We start from the raw sequence: 20,943 nt of genomic DNA, 5'->3' as shown, positions 1-20,943 counted from the left end.
AACAATATTTCATAAAATGCATTATTAAAATAAATTAAAATTCCACTTCTTACATGAAAAAAACTTTATTATATATATTTTTTTTAACAGAAAAATTGCTCTAATGTAGCACATAAGTGCTTCTTATAGCATTTTTAATTCATACTTAACAGTACGAGATGAGATAAATGATGTATGGGATAAATCGTATACTTCTCTAACAAAAATATTTAAAAAATTTAAACAAAAATTGCTGCAATATTATAATTTGCATACTCCATTAGAAGTTTAAGGAGTCTACAAAAGTTTTCCACTGGTTTTTATTTTGTGCTATTGCTCTCAACTCGTTAAACGAAATGTTTCCTGTTGAACATTTCTTCTCCAGGTCGTTGCTGGTCTGCCTCTGTGCTTGGTTGATATATACGATAAATAACGGATGAAGTGCTCATATTCTCGTGAAATGATTGACTTAACGAATCTGTGGTGACACCCATGGAGCACATATGGTATTCACCATTATTGTTACTTTCGATGACTCCGGTCAGTACTTTGAGATCCTTTCTTTTGCATGAGGAGTTATTGCGAAATTTTTGCATAGAAGACTGTTGTCATACTTTCAGGCAAAAAAAATACTTACTTTTAATATACAAATACCCAGGAAATCCAAAGCACATTGAGATCTTATAGTTCTTAGCATAAAATACATTAGTTAACTTAGCAGGTTCTGTAAACTTAAACATTGATCCCATTTTGGTGGTAAATCTTCATATCTTGGCACAAAGCATATTGGTTGCACGTTATTATCCATTGACAATAGAAATAGCTGACAATAATATGAAATATTTGGGTTATAACAGTCTGTGACCTATATTCAATTTGGTTCGCCATACAATGTTTTGAATTCGACTACCATTTCCATTGCTTTCTTTCCAAATTTGAAAATCCAAAGGAAGTAAGTCAGTAAGGTATTAAGAGTAGCGCTGGAGATAGCACTTATAGCATTGTCTGATGTCCAGACATATGAGGTTTCGTAATTTTTTGAAGCATTCACAAAAATTATGAGTGTAAGAATTCTAAAAATATAAATAAATATTCTAATAAATACCTGCTTTGATTCGTATTATTATTTAATAATTACAGATAAATAAAATGCATAAAAGATCTAAGTAGTTCGTAGTGTTTTCTAACCATTAGTTAGAAGTTTAATACCACTAATATTATAACTATTGAGAAACTTGAGGACTGGGAGCAATTCCTCCAAGATATGATGGCTCAGAATGGTAGGAAAGGTTAAGTTCACAGTTTCTGCTGAATACTAACTCACCAAACTATAGTTACGAAATCTTCAATGGCAGATATTTGGAGTTTTATTCGGCTCACTTTTGTATTGAGTTGAGGTTAGAACAAAACCAAAAAACCCTATTGGTTGGACGTTGTGTCCTAACCAAAAAGAGATTAAAGAATCTTTAGCAATGATCTGTTCACCTTGCTAATTAATAAAACTCTAAAAATTTTCAATGTTAATAAACTTTTATTCAACTTTTTACAGAGAGAAAAATCGAAACGTTCTCCTCAATCAAAACCAAAAACTTAAAAATATTTGAAATTGAATTTTACTTTTTAAATTCAATAAATGCACAGCCAACTGGGTCGCCACAGTACCCCCTCCTAGCGATGGAGTACTAGCAACAACGCGACACCACAACTAAGTCGACAACACCACTCTTAATCACGAAATTCCGCTAACCTTGCTGGGAAACGCACTACTCTACCAGCTCGTGTCACTTTCGGAATCGGCAACAGGGATTCACGCCTACAATCACCAGAAGTCACTAACTGATCACCATTCAACAGCGCTGAAGGCTGACGCGTTTCTGGAACAACCTGTTCAAGATCATCACACGTTAAGTACGCCGCCTTCAACCTATCATTCGAAACAGTCACCTCTCTCCCACGGCAAACAATAACAGACGTCTTCTCACTACGACTCAGCACCTCGAATGGACCTTCGTAAGGCTGCTCAAGTGGAGCTCGAGCACGATCCACTCGAAGAAAAACGTGCTTACAATTAATAATGTCACGCGGAACATACACAGATGGATGACAATGTCTTGTTGATTCAACGGATTTAACCTTAGCTAAAGCCCTTCGCAACGCCGACACAAAATCAGTCTCGGACGACTTCTGCTTGAAATCCGAAAGCATCTGCCCTGGAACACAAAGAGGATTTCCAAACAACATCTCTGAAGGACTAGCATTTAGGTCTAGTTTCGGTGTCGTTCGCAATCCCAACAACACAAGCGGAAGAGACTGCGTCCAATTACTTGAGGAATGACATCGAATGGCTGCCTTCAATGTTCTATGGAAACGTTCAACCATGCCATTTGCTTGAGGATGATAAGCCGTGGTATGAAAGTGTTTCACTCCAAGCAATCTCGTCAGTTCCCGAAATACAGCAGACTCAAACTGCCGACCCAAATCAGTGGTAATAGCCTGCGGAGAACCAAAACTTGCCACCCAACCGTCGATAAAAGCCGCTGCAACTTCTTCTGCCGTAATGCCCGACAGAGGCACAGCAACAGGCCACCGAGAAAAACGATCGACGCAAGTCAAACAATAACGCTTCCCCTGAGACAAAGGCAATGGACCCACAATGTCAACATGAACATGCTGGAACCGACTATCAATATCAGCAAACGAACCAATTGGTGTTTTAGTATGCCGCTGAATCTTGGACTTCTGACACGCAATGCAACTACGCACAAACACAGCTACATCCTTAACCAAACCAAGCCAAACGTACCTAGCCTGCACCAATTTCCGCGTTGCTCGAATACCAGGATGAGCCAAACCATGGAGTTTTGAGAGTACCAGCTGCCGACAGTTTGCGGGAACAAAAGGACGAACACGACTGCCTGACACATCACAGTACAGTTCAATACTCGAATCCGGCAATCTCAACTTCTTCAACCCAACACCGTCTTCAGACTGGCTCTTCAGCTGAGCGAGCAACTCTGCATCAGTCTTCTGCCCCTCAGCAATTAACTCAATAACATTTGCCTCCAACTGAACCGTAGCAACCCGAGACAAAGAGTCAGCCACCGTATTATCTGCACCAGCCAGATGACGAATATCAGTGCAATACTGACTAATAAACTCCAACTGTCTTGCACGACGAGGAGATGCCTTCTCACTTATTTGCCTGAACGCAAACGTTAATGGTTTGTGATCCGTAAAAATGACGAACTCACGTCCCTCTAATGCATACTTAAAATGCTGGACAGCTTGATAGATAGCAGTCAACTCACGATCATAAGCACTATACTTAGTCTGCGCTGGACTCAAACCTTTTGAATAAAATGCCAATGGCTGAGTCACACCTTTCACTACTTGTTGGAGAACAGCACCCACCGCAACGTCTGAAGCATCAGTCGTGAGCGTCAATTGTGCATCCAGAGCCATGAAGTTAAGCAACGTAGCTTGGGCAAGATCCTTCTTGCAAGCCTCAAAAACCTCTATATCTTCTGGAGTCCAAGAAATCACCGACTTATCATTCTTGCGGTTACCTGGTGTAAGATGAAACAACCGCTGCTGATTCTGCACAGCGTTACGCAGAAACGGCCGATAAAAGTTCACCATGCCTAAGAATTGTTTAAGCTGTTTCACCGTTGCTGGCAGAGGAAAATCACGAACAGCTTGAACTTTACTCTCCGGAGGACGTAAACCCTTTGCACTAATAACGTGCCCAAGGAACTCGATCTCGGAACAGCCGAACTTACACTTGGCAAAATTCACGGTCAAACCAGTTTCTCTAAGTCGATCTAAAACCAGTCGCAAATGCATTCTATGTTCTGCTTCATCTTTTGACGCAATTAAAATATCGTCGATGTACGCAAAAACGAAATTAAGATCACCTAGAGTCTCATTCATAAAACGCTGAAACGTCTGGGCAGCATTACGGAGACCGAAAGTCATAAAGCGAAACTCGAACAGGCCAAACGGAGTTGTAATAGCTGTCTTCGGAATGTCTGCCAGTGCAAGCGGTATCTGATGATACGCTTTCTGCAAATCTATCTTCGAAAACATAGTTTTACCATAAAGAATACTCGTCACATCATGAATGAACGGAATCGGATACCGATCAGGTTTAGTTTGCGCGTTGAGCATGCGATAATCGCCACACGGTCTCCAACTTCCATCGCCTTTGCGAACCATGTGAAGTGGACTTGCCCAACAGCTTTTCGAAGGTTGACAAATCCCTGTCTGGACTAAAAATTGGAATTCCTTCTTGGCTTCTTCAAGTTTGGCTCCAACTAAACGTCGGGGACGAGCAAATGACGGCGCACCAAATGTCTCGATGCAATGTTCAACCTTAGTAACTAAACCCATCCGATTTGCACTCATAATGCCTAAATCACGGTATTCATTAACCAGCTCAGCATAAGCTGAAACTGAACCACACACACGCACAGTATCTTCTTGAGACACAGCAGCCTTACCCTTCATCATCAAAGTCGTCTTCGAATCAACTAACCGCTTCCTTTTCAAATCCACTAACAAGTCATAGTGATTAAGGAAGTCGGCTCCAACAATAGGACAGCTAACATCCGCAATCACGAACGTCCACGGGAAATGTCTACGCAAACCCAAAGACAAAAGCAGTCGACGCTCGCCAAATGTTTGAATAGGCGTACCATTAGCGGCATATAAATTAACTGATGCAACACTGTTAGCCCTTTGCTTCCAACGACAGAACGACTTCGGTAAAACTGATATGTCCGCACCAGTATCAATGAGAAAAACGGTCGACGTGGCGGGATCTTTAATACTAAGTCGAGCTATACGAACACTAACCCCTTCTCGGCTCGACGACGTAGAAGGAGTGCCTAGTTTTTTGACTGATGAGAGCTTGCCACAAAACTACAGGGCTGCCGACAAGCATTAGCTCTATCACCAAACCTTTCGTGATACCAGCACCAATCTGGATGACTTCCTGGTCGGGAACGAGTTCGCCTACGCCTCCTCGATGACGATCGACTTTGCATCGACTCACTACGACGTAAATCCAAACGACTCAGACGCTGTTCGATTTGCTCAAGCCTTCGTAAAATCACAGCATTCTCAGAATAGGCTGGACAATCAGAGGCTGACGCTACAGCTATCTGTTGAAAATCACCCGCCTCGCAAATACGGTCTGCTAATTTCGCCAGTTCTGCTAGTGCCACGTTCGATGCCTGCAGAATAGCGCGCACTTGTGGTGGCAAACGCTTCAGCCAAAGAGACTTAAGGAACTCATCACTCACCTTGTCTTTAGCTAACGCTGTCAACTCCGTTAGCAACTGTGTTGGGCGTCTATCACCAAGTTCAACTTCTGACAACAACCGTTGAATCTTCCGCTGCTCGCCCTCACTGTACCGCTCTATGATGCAAGCCTTTAAATTAGCGTATCTTCCAGTTTCAGGAGGATGAAGCACTGCATCACTTACATCGGCGATAACACTTGACTCAATCGCTGCTACTACCGTGTTGAACTGTGTGATGTCACTCGTAATGGCAGCTACTGCGAATTGCGCCTCGATCTGAGCAAACCAAATCTCCGGTCGCTCGTGCCAAAACGGTGGCACCTTCACTGCTACACGGTTTACGACACTTCCACTATCAGAAGCCATTACTACACCTTCGTCTGCAACTGACATCACAGCTCGATAATTAGATATTTAGCTCAGAAGTTAATATTTCTAAATTTAAACTTTTTCGAGATCACGTCGGGGTCACCAATTTAGCAATGATCTGTTCACCTTGCTAATTAATAAAACTCTAAAAATTTTCAATGTTAATAAACTTTTATTCAACTTTTTACAGAGAGAAAAATCGAAACGTTCTCCTCAATCAAAACCAAAAACTTAAAAATATTTGAAATTGAATTTTACTTTTTAAATTCAATAAATGCACAGCCAACTGGGTCGCCACAAATCAAAAACGGAATGAATTACTCTAAATATATTTTTTAATTTTAATTTCTTTAAGGAATATAAGAAAAACTGAAGGAGAGTTCCAAAGGTAACACCAGAGGTCTACTGTGGGACAGTCTCCGGGTCCCTTGAAACCTGGATTTCTATAATTTTCTATTTTCTTCTCTAGAATAATGAAATTTCTAACTTCTAATAAATGAATATTAAATAAATTTATTTCTAAAAGTTTTTGAGGCTCTGATGTCTTCCCAATCAACCTGCTTTTGAGAAGGTACTCGTATTTAATTGTTACTTTAATGTCACTTGTGGCTGGTAGAGAACTCTCATCTAATCCAGCATTCAGAATTTATTTTTTTGTCTGATAAAAATTTTTATTTTCATTTATTTTTTTTGTTAATAAAAATCCTCATATATTTTTCTGCTTGGCAATGCTGTAAAATGCTGATTTTCAAAAATTGCAATTAAATTTAATTTGACGTAAATGTCAACATTTAAAATGCAATAAATTTTTGAAATCGGTTTTTCGTTATTATTTCAGTACAATTTGCATAAAAATTGCTGATATATGCATTATTCACAGCCTGTAGCCTCCAACCAGACTTCAGCCTTCAGCCTTGAGCCTGCAGGCTGTAACCTGCGACCGACGACTGATGAGCGATGAGCGATGAAGTTCGGAGTAGGCAGGAGCCAAGCTCGGTATTTGCATGGAAGTCCACTGCCGGATGCATTATTAAGTGTTTAAGCGGCGACGAGCTCATTTAATTCACCGCAAAAGTGATATTTACGCCAAAAATTGTTAAATAACTTTTCTTTGTTTTGTGATTTCATTGTTGTTGTTACTTTTTGTTTCTGTTTTTTTTTAATTTAATTTAGTTTAATGTACGCTCAACTATCGGGCGCCAAGTAAGGCATTTAACGCTTGTCAAAAGTTTTAATTTTTTCATATTCGTTTTCAATTTCAATTTCGATTCAATAAAATAGAATTTCAAATGCTGTCACTTCGTGTTTCGTATCTGACGTTATGCACCCGGCCACCCGTACGCCCGTACGCCCGTTTGCCCGCTCGCCGCCCGTCACCCGTCGTCTCGCCCAATCGTCCGCTCGCTCATTCATATTAAATTGCATGGAAATTGTATAAAAATTGTTGTAACTTTTTGGCTTAGCTTTTCTGGTATGCAGAAAAATTATTTTGAAAATCAATAAACTAAATTGAAGTATTTTTAAACGACCCGCACTCCCAATACGCCCCATGGCTGGTCGGTTGGTCGGGCGGCTCAAGGCGAAATTGTGCTGCCAGCGTACACAACATGACAACGCAATACATGGTAGACACAACGAACGCTACGCGACGCTACGCTACGCGACGCGACTTGACTCAACTCGACTCGACTCGATTCCAGTCGAGACGAGACGAGACGGCGGTCGTCAAAAATTTAACCTAAAACTGACAAACTCATGACAGCACCAGCCGTCAACGGCAATGTTGTTGTAGCGCCCTCTAACGGCGGCGCACAGTGTTTTGGGGGTTATTGCTGCAACAAACATGACAACGTCAAATCCAACACATTCTGTTCTCGGTTTTTTTTGCCTGTAGTCAAGTTTTTTTTTGTTGTTGGCTGGAGTGTGTTCTTGACAAATCTACATACGTCATACGGCGTATTATTGTTGTTCAGGTCGTTGTTGTTGTTGTTGCCGTTATTGTTTGTTGGTACTTTATAGAAAGTTCGACATGATTTGCAAAAAACAGAAAACAGAAAACAGAAATATTGTCAGGATTGCAGGATGTGTGGTAATCGCATTGACAAAGTATGGCAGAGTCAATAATATTTTGGTTGACATAGAAAATCACTCAAAATCACTAAAAATCATTAACCAAAAATGCCGAGAAATGTGGGAGAATACGCCTACGTAGACATACAATAAAAATATGGAGCAATAGTCGGCTTTATTTGAGGAATTATTACTTTACGATAGTAAAAATAAGGATTTGACCTATGATAATTTTTCTGAAGAAAGAGGATTGAAAGTAGTCTAGGAAAAGTCAGCCAATATTTCAAAACACTAAGGTTTACTAGGTAAGGATCAGATTAACTAAAATGGCAGATAAAAGAGATCAAGGGAAAGTACGTCTACGTAGATATACAATAAAAATATGGAGAAATAGTCGGCTTTATTGGAGGAATTAGTACCTTCACCATAGTAAAAATAAGGATTTGACCTATGATAATTTTTGTGAAGATGAAGCATTGGAAGTAGTCTTGGTAAAGCTTATCAAATTTAAGAAATTACTAGAGTATATTGAGCTAGGGTCAGATTAACGAAAATGCCAGATAAGAGAGATCAACAATTTGTAAAGAAGTTTACAAGAGCGGTTATCCATTAAATCCCAGACGATCTATTCGTCTTTTAAACTCTTAAACATATAGTTTCATACTATAGAACTATATTGTATTTAGTTAATTAATTAGTTTAGTTAATTAGTTTGCTCTATGGAAGTGATTATATTCATCTCAGTAGTAAGTAAAAATAAAACTTTGAAATTGTTAAGAAACAATAATCCGTTGAGCTCCTTGTAGTAGGAAGTAGCAGTAGGAACTGAAAATAGTCTTAAAAAAGTTGAAACAAATTAGAAAAAACTTGGCTTTACTATGTTAGAGTTAGGTTAACTATTTATCAACAAATATGGTAGGACTGATTAGGACCATTTGCAAGTAAGTTTACAGGACCTGACAACTATTAAGTTCCAGATAATATCTTGTAAACTTATCGTTTATTTAAAAAAATTCTTCCGTGCAAACATATGAAATTGTTTATAGAATAGTAGTCTGCTTTATTGAGTGATATATACTTTTTAATGGTAAACATAAGAATTTGTATTTTTGAGAAACAATTATACACCGTGACCTTTAGGATTTAAAATCATTTTGAAAAAGCTTATAAAAACCAGAGGTGTACTGGGTTAAGGTTAGGTTAACAGATAGCAGAGATGTAAGCTTATAAAAGCTAATACCTATTTAATGTCGGAGGATCGATTAATCTTAAATACTCTTCTATATATAATTCTATAAAGCAGAATAATAGAATAAAGTTCTATAACTCTATGTAATATTTAATATGTGTTTAATATAGAATGTGCAAATCAGTCAGCTTTCTTGAAATGATTATTTTTTTCTAAATAGTATAATTAAAAATTTGTAATTTTCAATTAACAAAAATACATTGAGACCTATGGAAACCATTATGAATTGTGGATCAAAGGCAGTCTTTAAAAATTTTACAAAAATTAGAAAAAATTACAATCTATTACGCTAATGTTAAGCTAACAAGCTAACAATAGAAAGGAGATCTTGATAATGAGATAATAGAAAGGAGACCTTGATAATGTGTAAAATAGTTAATATGAGCCAGTATCTATACAATCCCCGACGACCGAAACTTTGTATGAAATTCAATATTGTAAAAAATTTGTCCAATTTTGGAATTATTATTTGTATGTGTACCTTATGATTTAGTAATAAATATAGCAGTTGTATGGAATATAAGAATAGTTCATCAGATTTACTATATTAATGCTATACCCACGTACATGTGAGGCTTATCTATATTTTATCTTCTATCATTTGTAATATCTGGAAATTATTATAGTGACACTGTTCTAAGGTTATATAAATGGTGGAAAATGTAAAAAATGTTTACAGTCTACAGCGTTTAAACTCTACAGTCTTATTGCAGTAAATAAGAACCATAGAAATGTGCTATTAAATAGCACTATTTAATAATACCACATTAATTTAAGTGACAATTAATTTTTTTTTAATTATAATTCTCATCGACTTAAAAAACTGAAATCAATAAAGGTAGCTTAATATACATTGTATTGTTATCAGTTTAATAATTAAATTCCTTGCATTTGTAGTTCTAAATGATCAAGTTTTGCTTCTTTTATGATTATCATCAACTTTAAAATTTGAAATACTTAAAAGGGAATGTCCCTTGATTTTAATGTTAAAAATGTTTTTTTTTTAATTTATATTAATCCATACTGCCATTTAAAGTTTCAGTCTGAAATCATATAGTTAGATGGCACAAAATACTATTTATGGGGTAGGGTGCCAAAATATTTATGTTATTAAAAATTTTTAATGTTATATTTTTATTATTAGAAACAGAAATAAATGATTGTTTCATTTGCATCATATCAAACGCTGTAAACGACTTCCATTAATTAAATTTTATATTAATTTTTATCTCCAATGACATCTTGCAAGATCAGTTCAGATTTCAATTTACTGATTTAAAATTATTTGTAATCAAAATAACTTGTGATATAATAAATTATAAAAATAAATTCATATATTAAAGAAAGAAGAGAGCTAACTCGAACATTAATTATCCGTAATGCTAGATCCATTTTAACTTACTTTATGTATAGTCACCAAATAATTTCCTTCATTTCAGTTATATCCATAAAAGCCTTAATTTTTTTTACTCGTAGCTCCATGTTTGATAACTTTAATTTGTGGTTAATTCTTTGTGAAATATTCTTCTCCTATAATGTATAAGACCTGGACACTCTCCAAGGTTATATAGGGATGTTTCAGTACTTTTCTAGTAGTTTTAATCACATTTTATGTTTGTTCAGAAGTCGGTGACGAAATATCACTGCATTTATTGGTTTTAATTGTAATCCGTTCAGATTCAGTAAGTATTTGGGGAAGTAGAGCTTATTGCAGCGGGATCCTCCCACATAAGATCATTTTGCGATTGAATTTACTAATAAAGTCCAGTAAAGAGCTTGCAAAAATTCTTGATAGTTATCAACTAAACCCTTTGAATAATAAAAGTTTATTCTATTTATTCTTATTCTTGATCACTATCGCGATGAAACTAGAGAGTAAATAAACCTATGATATATTCTTCATATATTAATGGCTGAGGGCCATATATGTGTATTTGATTGTGTGTGTTTATGCGAAAGCAATTTGAAGTTCAATCCATGTATTTTGTTCATTGTTACTAATAATTTTAGACATAGTTCTTCATTTACTTTCCGACTTTTTCGAATTTTTTTTGGTTTTACTGTAATATTTCTTATCCATTATATTTACTTCTTAAGGTGATTGTTGGGTTAAATACCGTATATATGCTGTTGTATGGGGATCAAGACTTTACTGGTTAACTGGTGGTTTTTAACATTTTTAATGATTCTTTTGTTGGTTGCAGTTCCCCGTTTACTTTTGACTTTACCCTGAGATGGATATATATAATTCAGCCATGCATCCATAACTCATGCAAATCGTCTGAGTTGTTGTTACCCTAAAGCCGCTCCACACAACGCTCCAAGCACAAGCTAGAATTCGATAGATGATATTTATCTGTGTGGTATCAACTATTAAGACCTGTCGTAGAAACGCTATATTCAGATGTGAACTAGAAGTTAAAATATATATCTAAGATACTTAGCTTTGCTTCCTGTAGTGGAAACGTTAGCTCCAAGCGGAAGCTAGGAGTTAATGGTTTTTGTGTATTTAAGGCGTTGAGTTAATGGGTGTTATATATTTGAGGTGTTGACTTATAAGTCCTGCCATAGAAAATTGTTGACTTTTTACAAAGTAATCTCTATATAAATTATAATGTTATTTCGTACTGGATTTAAAGAACAGCGTAGAAGATTTATTTCGACAAAAAGACTTTATTTATTTAAGACTTTATTTGATTTGATTTTTTTTTGGTATATATCTATTTGTATACTGCTGAGAGCGATTATTTCTAGCGAATAGAATAGAATTTTGAATCCTTTCTATGTTTTTTTATTAATTTTTTATTTTTAAAGTTTATTAAATTTGATTATAGAATATTTTTCCAAAAAGGATATTTGAATCGAACCCTTGAATTTTGCTTGATGGTTACAATATTTAATTGGTGTTTGTTTAATCAACAGCTTTCCTTGTGGTCTGGTCAGCTGGTTTCCAATGGCACTCTATGTCACATTTAGCCACATTCATATAAGCACATACCTACATACATACATACAGACCAATATATATTGTGTAAGTTTCTTTCTGTTTGGAAGCTAAAGCTTAATGTAGCGCGTTTTGTTTATTAATAATTTATAAATTTGTTGAATGTAGGGGTCTTGTGTGTGTGTGTGTGTGTCTGTATGTTTTGTGTGAAAAGTATTGGTCTTTCCTTTTATACTTTTACATTTTTAATGCTACGAACTACGAACTACAAACTACGCTCTGGTATTTATTCCTGGTCTGTTGTTGTTTGTCCACTGCGGTGCCAGTCCATGGCTTCCGTCCGCTTTTCGTCCGATGCACAAACAGTTCTCAAAAATTTCATAAGAAGTCCTTTTGAGACATTATTTAATTTTCATGTTGCTGTTGATATTGTTTACTCAAAAGTTGTTTTTGTTGCCGATACTTGCATGTTGCTGATATTCTGGCTGCGTTGTTGTTGTTGTAGTTGTTGTTATTATTGCACTACTTTGGCAACAATATTCTCCTTGGTCCTTCGAATTGTGGTTATACGATAATAATATTTGTTATTTACTTTAACGGAAGGAAAACAAAAACGGAAATGCACATAAATTTATTTTGTGTGTAGATTATTACTTTGTTTTTACTTTTTTTTTTATTTTTTTTTTAATTTATACTTATTGTTTTTGTTGTTGTTCAACTATCATATATATATATAATACATATATATACTATATTTAAGTTATTATGTGTGTTTGTGTTTGCTCTTGTAGTTCTTGTTTGTCAGCTTTCATTACAGTTCAGTCAACAGAATAGTCAGTCCATTGTGACCTGATATTTTCTAGATTTTATTTGTAATGACAGAGCGATAAGCGAGCACCACATACGTCTAGACGCATTGACTCACTCATTACTTCAGCTTTGAGCTATCCAATTTGGAAAAATGCTATCAATGCGAATATATGTACATAGATTCTAGAGAGTCGTAGAGGGGAAATGGGATTATGTAGTTGAATTTTATATGAAATAAATTAATTTCTTTAAATTCTGAATTTTAATTTACATGAGGAAACTATAGACTTCAAATAAGATGAGGAATTCTAAATCCTCATACTCCTTGATTGCGAAATCAATCAATGATTTTATTATTATTACTTTTATGACATGTTCTATTATAATCACAATTCAAGAACTTAGTCAACGTGACTAAACTTCAATGCGATAATGATTTTATTAATAATTAATAACAAATTTCATATAATTTACAGTAGATGAGAGGTTTTGTGGTTCAAACCTATTCCAAAAACATTTCGGATCATTTTAAGCTAAAGAATTATAATAGATTTTCTTTATTTTAATGGTATTATAAGAAGTTTCAATTAGTTTTTAAAAGACCCTTCTTAAATGAGTCCCTTTCTATCCATATATCTACATATATCTACATTTATACCAACTATATCATTCTATTTCTATAGGTAAACATGATTTGTGTCTTTCCATAGATGAAAACGTTTTTTTCCTTATGGTCTTTTTAATGGTTATTATAATTAGTTATAGTAGAGTATAATATATAGTCAAGCGGTCAACGCGCAATGGAACCAATGACCTCTATGAATTTAAATTTCCTTTATCTAATTTATTAATTAATTTTAAAAAATAATTTTTCAAATTTAGAAATATATGGAAAATAATGTATACTAAGTAAAATTATTCTGACTAAATTTAAATAAATTAAATAAATATAAATAAATACACATTTCATTCTTATTAGAGTTAAGAGATTTTAAATAAATTTTACCGATTTTCGATAACAAATAATGTTTTGAATGGTTAGTAATAAATAACATGTCAACTGAAGTATTTATAATCTATTGACTCCCTACAGTACCCTTAGCAATCTATTCATGACAGAGCATTAGCTTAGGACATGCTAAATGATGCTGGTTGGATAGAAGTTCTTTACAACGACTAATGTTGTTGTTAAGAGTATAAGAAGATAAAAATGTCTCTCATATCCATTTCTCAGTTTAGAATATAAGTATTTCAAGCTAACTGGGGAATTTCGAAAACTCTTCGTGATTTAGTATTCCTTAATACTTGCGAATTCCTGGAGTCTTAGTGAGCTCGATTTCCATGAGTTGGTTTAGGATTTTGGTATAAAGAAATATACCAATACACCATAGATACCCAGTTGGGTAATTCATTTTGTGCATTTTGCCATCTTGTTTTTTAAATATGAGTCTCTTAAGCCAACTAGCGTGCTATATTCTCTATGGTCATCCAATGATCCTATTTGCTAGGTCCAAAGTAAGTTCAGTTCTTATTAGACGATTTAGGGGTTTGTAGAAGTAAGTAAAATATAAGTACACTCACCTCCTCAAATATCTATTCGATATTCTTGAACTGTTTCGTGGTCTTAACTACAAGCATTTGAAGCCATTGAAGTTCACACACATTGAAGTTCTAATATAACAATTTATTAGAGCCTTACTGAGGCCGAAATATGATATATATGACTGAAATGGATAAATTTTAATAAAAATTCTTATGTGAAATCTTAAAATCCATTAGTTGTGCAGTGAAACTAGTTATTGGATCTCTTATCTTCAACTTTTCAAGCAAGTTTCTGGATTTTACTAGTGCGAATGCTTTGCCATTGATGTGGGGTTTAAACTCTTCAATAGGTGATTTGCAGGCCTTGTTTATTTCTTTCACGATCAATGAAACTTTAAAGTCTTTAAAAAAAATGATATGTTTTATATATAAACGCCAATATGTTTATAGTATATTTAAAACAAATATCTTTACCTTTCACCTTTACCTCTTAGAGTGCCATTGTTTTAGTTTCTTTATCATCGATTAATGTCGATCTAGTGATTGTTTCTTGTATTATAAGTTTGCCATTTGCTTGGGGATTTGTGATCTAATTAATGAGATATAATGTTTATAAATAACTAACCACTTGATTCTTAACGTGAAGCGCTGTAAAAAGTCTTTCTTAGTCCAAGTAGCAAACATGTCACTAATATTCTTCGATGTAAAATCACAACTAATGCAAATTTATTTATTTATTTATTTATTACTATATATAAAAAAAGTGTATAAATATGCTGTTTTAAACATTCATAAAAATACATAAATATTTCTTAGGCAATATCTTGTTATTTTGCAGATAAATTTCTTCATAAAAATATCATTTGCAGTCTTTGATTTACATCGCATTCTGTTATTTTATTGACTTCAATAGATTTTTCCATATTTATTTTCTCTTAAAAATATTTTATTATATTTGTGTTTTTATTTACACTTTTAATAATTTATTTTCCTATATTCATTTTCTTTTATCCATACATATTTCAATATATAGTAATGTCTGCTGCATTTATTAGTTGAAATATCTTCTGAAATTGTTGCTTGAGACAAGCAGAAATAATAATTAATTAACAAAATATAAAATAAATTCAAATCAAGCAAAATAAACTAAATAAATTTAAATAAAACAATTGTAAATATTAAAAAAAAACTCATTTTAAAATTTCACAAAATATATTCCAAAAATACGAGCTTGTTTTCAGTCAAAAAAAATGTATTCATTGTTCTTGGCAAATGTTTTGTTCAGTACTCACATAAATCTCAAACAATTAATTTTGAAATCAATTTATAAAATATTAATGAAACACTTTAAATGCAAAAGATATTGAACTGAGAATTATTTTCGAAGTAAAAAAGATAAATGAGTTTGCAAGTTTTGGGAATCCTGTTGAGTGAATGGAAGGAACAGTCATATAAAAGTATTAATTTCTTGAAATTTACGAGTATTTTTAAATAAAATTGATTTGATTCATCTCTTTATATATGTTAATATAATTTTTTTTCTTTTTTAATGCTTTAATTTATATCTGATTCATATAAATATAAGTAGAAATTAAAATACAGTTACGTATCTGACGCGCAAAATTTTAACCAAATAATTATTTTGTTAATAACAATCGTTACAAATAATAATAATAATAAATTATAAATAAAATTTGTTAAAAATTTAGATGAAGTGATTAAAACACGGACCTTTGTAAGTCTCGAAGCTCACATTCGATTGGCATTACCCAAACTGAATCTTTCCTTGTGTGTAGAGAAATGAGGTCCAAATAGGGATAGAATAATCCGATTCTCAACATACTCAACCTTTCTTTCTGTAGAGATGTGTGTGGGGAAATGAATATCAAATAAGGATTGAATGACCTGATTCTCAACATATTCAAGCTTTCCTTTTTTAAAGATGTGTGTAGAGAATTGAAGCTTAAATAGATATTGAATAATCCGATTCTCAGCATACTCAACCTTTCCTTCTGTAGAGATGTATGTGGAGAAATGAAGATCAAGTAAGAATTGAATATTCTGATTCTCAATATATTCAAGCTTTCCTTTTGTAGAAATTTTAGTATAGAACTGAGGATCAAATAGGGATTGAATAATCTGATTCTCAACATACTCAACCTTTCCTTTGTAAAGATGTGTGTAGAGAAATGAAGATCAAAAAGGGATTGAATAATCTGATTCTTAACATACTCAAGCTTTCATTTTGTAGAGATGTGTGCAGAAAAATGAAGATCAAATAAGGATTGAATGACCTGATTCTCAACATATTCAAGCTTTCCTTTTTTAAAGATGTGTGTAGAGAAATGGGATTGAATAATTCAATGCTCAGCATACTCAAGCTTTTCTTTTGTAGAGATGTGTGTAGAGAAATGAAGATCAAATAGGGATTGAATAATCTGATTCTTAACATACTCAAGCTTTCCTTTTGTAGAAATGTGTGTGGAGAAATGAAGATCAAATAGGGATTAAATATTCCGATTCTCAATATACTCAACCTTTTCTTTTGTAGAGATGTGTGTAGAGAAATTAAGATCAAATAGGTATTTAACAATCTGATTCTCAACATACTGAAGCTCTCCTTTTGTAGAGATGTGTGTAGAGAAATGAAGATCAAATAGGTATTGAACAATCTGATTCTCAACATACTGAAGCTCTCCTTTTGTAGAGATGTGTGTAGAGAAATGAAGATCAAATAGGGATTGAATAATTCAATACTCAGCATACTCAAACTTTCCTTTTGTAGAGATGTGTGTAGATAAATGAAGATCAAATAGGGATTAAATATTCCGATTCTTAACATTAGGAGAGATAATTGGACCAGAACTCAGTATTCTAGAGTAACTTTTGTCCCAACTATAGTAACGGTATAAGTTATGAGGCAATTTTACGCTTTACTTACTCATTACTCTATCGAATTAGTCTATTGTAGATATATAAGTAAAATAATTATAATTGAATAGAGAAGGTACATACGGTAATCAATATTAGAAGGGTGATTGGACGAGAATTTAGTGTTCTAGGGTGTCCTGTATCCGAGCTAGACTATAAGCACATACTATACTGTATAGAAAGATATTAATGAATCTGTTAATATGTTTGTGTTAATTGTGGTGAATGATCGCGGTTTTTACTAAATGTCGATTACTATAACAACTTTTTTAATACTTCTTTTCTAGGTCAACACTTTGAATATTTCTCCACTTCATCATTTTTCTTACCAAGGGTTGCAATTGATCCAGTCATCGAGTAGGTAACGCCTTATTATATCGGAGCTAGTTATAATTCTCTCACATGAGTAATTATTTTTTAATTTTTCACCTATTATGTCTTTAGTTGTGATTTCTAGGATCAAAGAGAAGTGCATTTTGTGATTATGTACAAGATTTTTTTTGCTTCTCACGTATGGTAAAGTAATACATTACAATCATGGTTACTCTGCTTAAATAATTTATGGAACTCTAGTTCAGAGATCACAGATCTATAATTTTGATACAGGGATAATAGAGAAAAGAAGGTTAGATGACCTTAAATCAAGAACCGTCTTAGAATAATGTTAAACAAGAGAAGTCGATAAAAAATCCAGATGAGACAAGTCTCATCGATAACTTGTCAAGTTGTCTTACTATATCCGGTCTCTTACTATTCCACGAGTATATTGATGACGTCAGTTAGGTAGAGAACTCATTAGTTTCGAACTTAATTAAATAAAAAGAAGATTGATAATCCTCTAATTGATGTAAATTTACTAAAAAGTAAGTTTTTCAAAAAAGTATAACTTTTTTTAGTTGGATCTTAAAAGAAGTACATTTTTCGCTTATTGTTAATTATTTTTTTCCCACCACTAATTCGCAAATACCGTTTCAACTTTCAAATGTTGGATGTACTCGGCATATACCTACGCTGAACAATATTGGTTAGAGGATGTACCCTTGCCTTATGCCCGGTTCAGCTTTGATTTAACGTTTAATATTATTTGTTTCATTTTTTGCAGTTTTCAGTATATAAAAAAACTATGAAATTTTTAAGATAAATTAACGGATATTCAAAGCTAAAGATTTAGATTAGAACTGTCAGATACTTAGACTTATAATGTCGCCACTTATTATGTTACTCTGAACCTATATACATAGGCAATTTAGTAAGTTATATATTAAAATACACAATTTTTTTTTTTTGTATTTTTAAACTTATATTTTTAAATACAAAATATAAAAAAAGAAAACTTTCAGAATCGAATGTTCAAAAAAACCCAAAAAGCTGAACAGATGACAATGAAAATCTTAAAGAACTTGAAAATTTATTTAAACATCGAACTCCATAACACACAATTTAGATAAAAACAAAAGTCATTAATGATTGATAACAATCAATAAATTTATTACAACTCAAATGAAATTAATATAAAAATCTGTACAAAATACGAGTATCTCAGATACAGCGGAGTATCTCAGATATGAGCTAATATATGCCAGGCACGCAGTAAATACAATAAATCTCTGAAACAAAAAGCCACAAGAAAAAAACAAAAACAAAAACAAAAACAAAAAAAAATTAAATAAAATATATTAAAAACAAACAAACCAAAAAAATAGAAAAAAATGAAAAAATCAGTAAAAGATACGAGATTAGAAGAAATGCTGAACACATTTGAATATTATCTCGCAAGAATCAATCACAAAGCTAAAATAGATTAAATTTCAACCAAATCCGTTTCGGGTTCGATTTTGAGTATCTTCAAGAAATTTGTTCAACATACGTGCAACACGTGTGAGCGATTAAACCGAAATACGCCACGCCGCACTCAAGTATCGAAATAACGAAATAAGTGACTAAGTGACTAAATGCCTAAATGTGCATTTTTGTCTTCCTAATGAAATACATTAAATGCCATTAAAATTCCGTTTATTTATTATTTTTTTAAAAAAAAGATTGTTCTTCTTCTTCTGCTGCCTCGGTCCATGTTCCACTGATGAACTGAGAGTGATTTTTAGCATTGCTTCAGTTGACATCTTACATGTGCATTGCATCCGCACACCCGCAAAAACTTCAGGTCTTCAACTGGTCCGCAACTGGTCGGTACTCCTTTTGCTTGTGGTTTAGTTTGGATTTGGCTAATGCCTTTCTTACACATGCCCCGAGTGTCCTGTCCTGCTGTATGCGTTGTCCTTGATCTCTAAATGTCCGAAATTAGCATATTGTGCCGATTTGTAAGATTTATTTTTGTATCTTAAGTGTCAAAATGTTTCATTTAAAATGGTTGGTATTGGTTTGTATCTCATGTGCTTCGCTCGTATTTGTATGCGAGAATCGTGCTAGCATTTGTCTAAGTGAAACACAGACGGCATAAATATTAACTAGAAAAAAATTTGCTTTTAAGTGATAAATGACAAAGTCATATGCAACAGACTCTCATGGCTCTAGTACCCGAACTCATAGTTGAAAGATACATTCGTTTGTATTGCAATTCAGATACGAATTTGTGCTACAAGGTCGTAGATAAATTGGCAACGTATATTTAATATATAACCTTACACTCCTAAAATGTTTTTACATACAATATTTAAGTTATTTATTATTTTCTAAAAACATTAAAATAAAGATTAAAGATACTATTCCTAAAGATACTTTTTTGACTTCGCAACAAACGAATACGTATACTAGATTGTGTGAAAGGATTTTGAATTATATTTTAAAAACATTTATCTTCAAATTATTTTGTTTTAGTAAGAAGTACTGAAAGTCAAAATAGGGATTAATGCACCTACTTCCTCTTCCATTTTGAAATTTTAAGAAGTTTTCATCAGAGCATAAAAATCACACAAAGATGGACATAACAATGACTTACAGGAATCAGTCATCTCTCATTTAGGAAGATATTCAAAAAATTTGTGTAATTATCGCCCATAACGGTTAACGAAGAATAGACACAGAAGAAAGACAAAATAGATTCTATTAGCTTTCTTTTTCTTTAATTTTCTAACCAGTTGCTGTTTTTTTTTTTCTATAAGTTTCATTGTTCACTCAATCTGTCCTTCTTTTCAGTGTTAGTTATTTCTTTTCATAATCTGGTAACAACCTCTTCAGAAATTTAACTCCGCTGTCTCTTATCTGGTCTTATTGTAATATCACCAGCACATTCTAAGTTCCATTTTTTTATTTTTCGTAGGTTTCTTAGGTGTCTGTAAGAATATTGGAGGAAAAAAATTAGTGTATGAGCAAACAGCTCTGTTCACTTACATAAACCTGAGGCATTTATTTCAACTTTGCTATTTGACATCAATTTAACATTGATTTACTTCTTTAAACAACGCGTACTAGGAGTTAAAAGAAGGATATCTTAGAATCACCGGCATAACAACCCCGCAAAGATTCACGGTCACACACTTAAAATAGTTCTTCAGGGAATTGAGGATGAGTCTCGACATAATTATCATTATTACTGTTTCTTTAAATATCCGCATACAATAGGAAGAAGTAGACGCTATAATAACAATGATGAAGTGACAATAGTGACGTTCGCAAATATCTAAATAGACTAGACACAAGTGGAAGATATAATAAGCATGATGTACATTGAAATAATGACATCATATATATATAGAGAGAGAGGGGGTAAAAATGAGTAAGAGAGAGAG

General features: G+C 33.4%; 1 protein-coding gene across 1 annotated transcript; it reads right to left on the bottom strand.

The window, feature by feature from the left end:
* Positions 1-4,865: 4,865 nt before the first annotated feature.
* LOC119676717 lies at positions 4,866-19,439 on the bottom strand. The gene is made up of 2 exons (XM_038087972.1): positions 19,323-19,439; positions 4,866-5,558 (listed from the first exon to the last, which is right to left on the bottom strand). Exons 1-2 carry the CDS (start codon positions 19,437-19,439, stop codon positions 4,866-4,868), a joined length of 810 nt encoding a protein of 269 aa, XP_037943900.1.
* Between the last annotated feature and the right edge of the window lie 1,504 nt (positions 19,440-20,943).

This window comes from Teleopsis dalmanni, chromosome 2 (genome assembly GCF_002237135.1).
Source record: "Teleopsis dalmanni isolate 2A chromosome 2, ASM223713v2, whole genome shotgun sequence".
Lineage (NCBI taxonomy): Eukaryota > Metazoa > Arthropoda > Insecta > Diptera > Diopsidae > Teleopsis > Teleopsis dalmanni.
This window is presented reverse-complemented; position numbering and strand designations above follow the sequence as displayed.

Excerpts from the sequence above, each read along its gene's own strand:
- LOC119676717 (XM_038087972.1), bottom strand. The coding sequence starts at position 19,439 with ATGTGTAAGAAAGGCATTAGCCAAATCCAAACTAAACCACAAGCAAAA. Across the intron at positions 5,559-19,322 it reads TGTGCGGATGCAATGCACAT|ATCGAGGCGCAATTCGCAGT; the intron begins GTAAGATGTCAA and ends TGGTTTGCTCAG.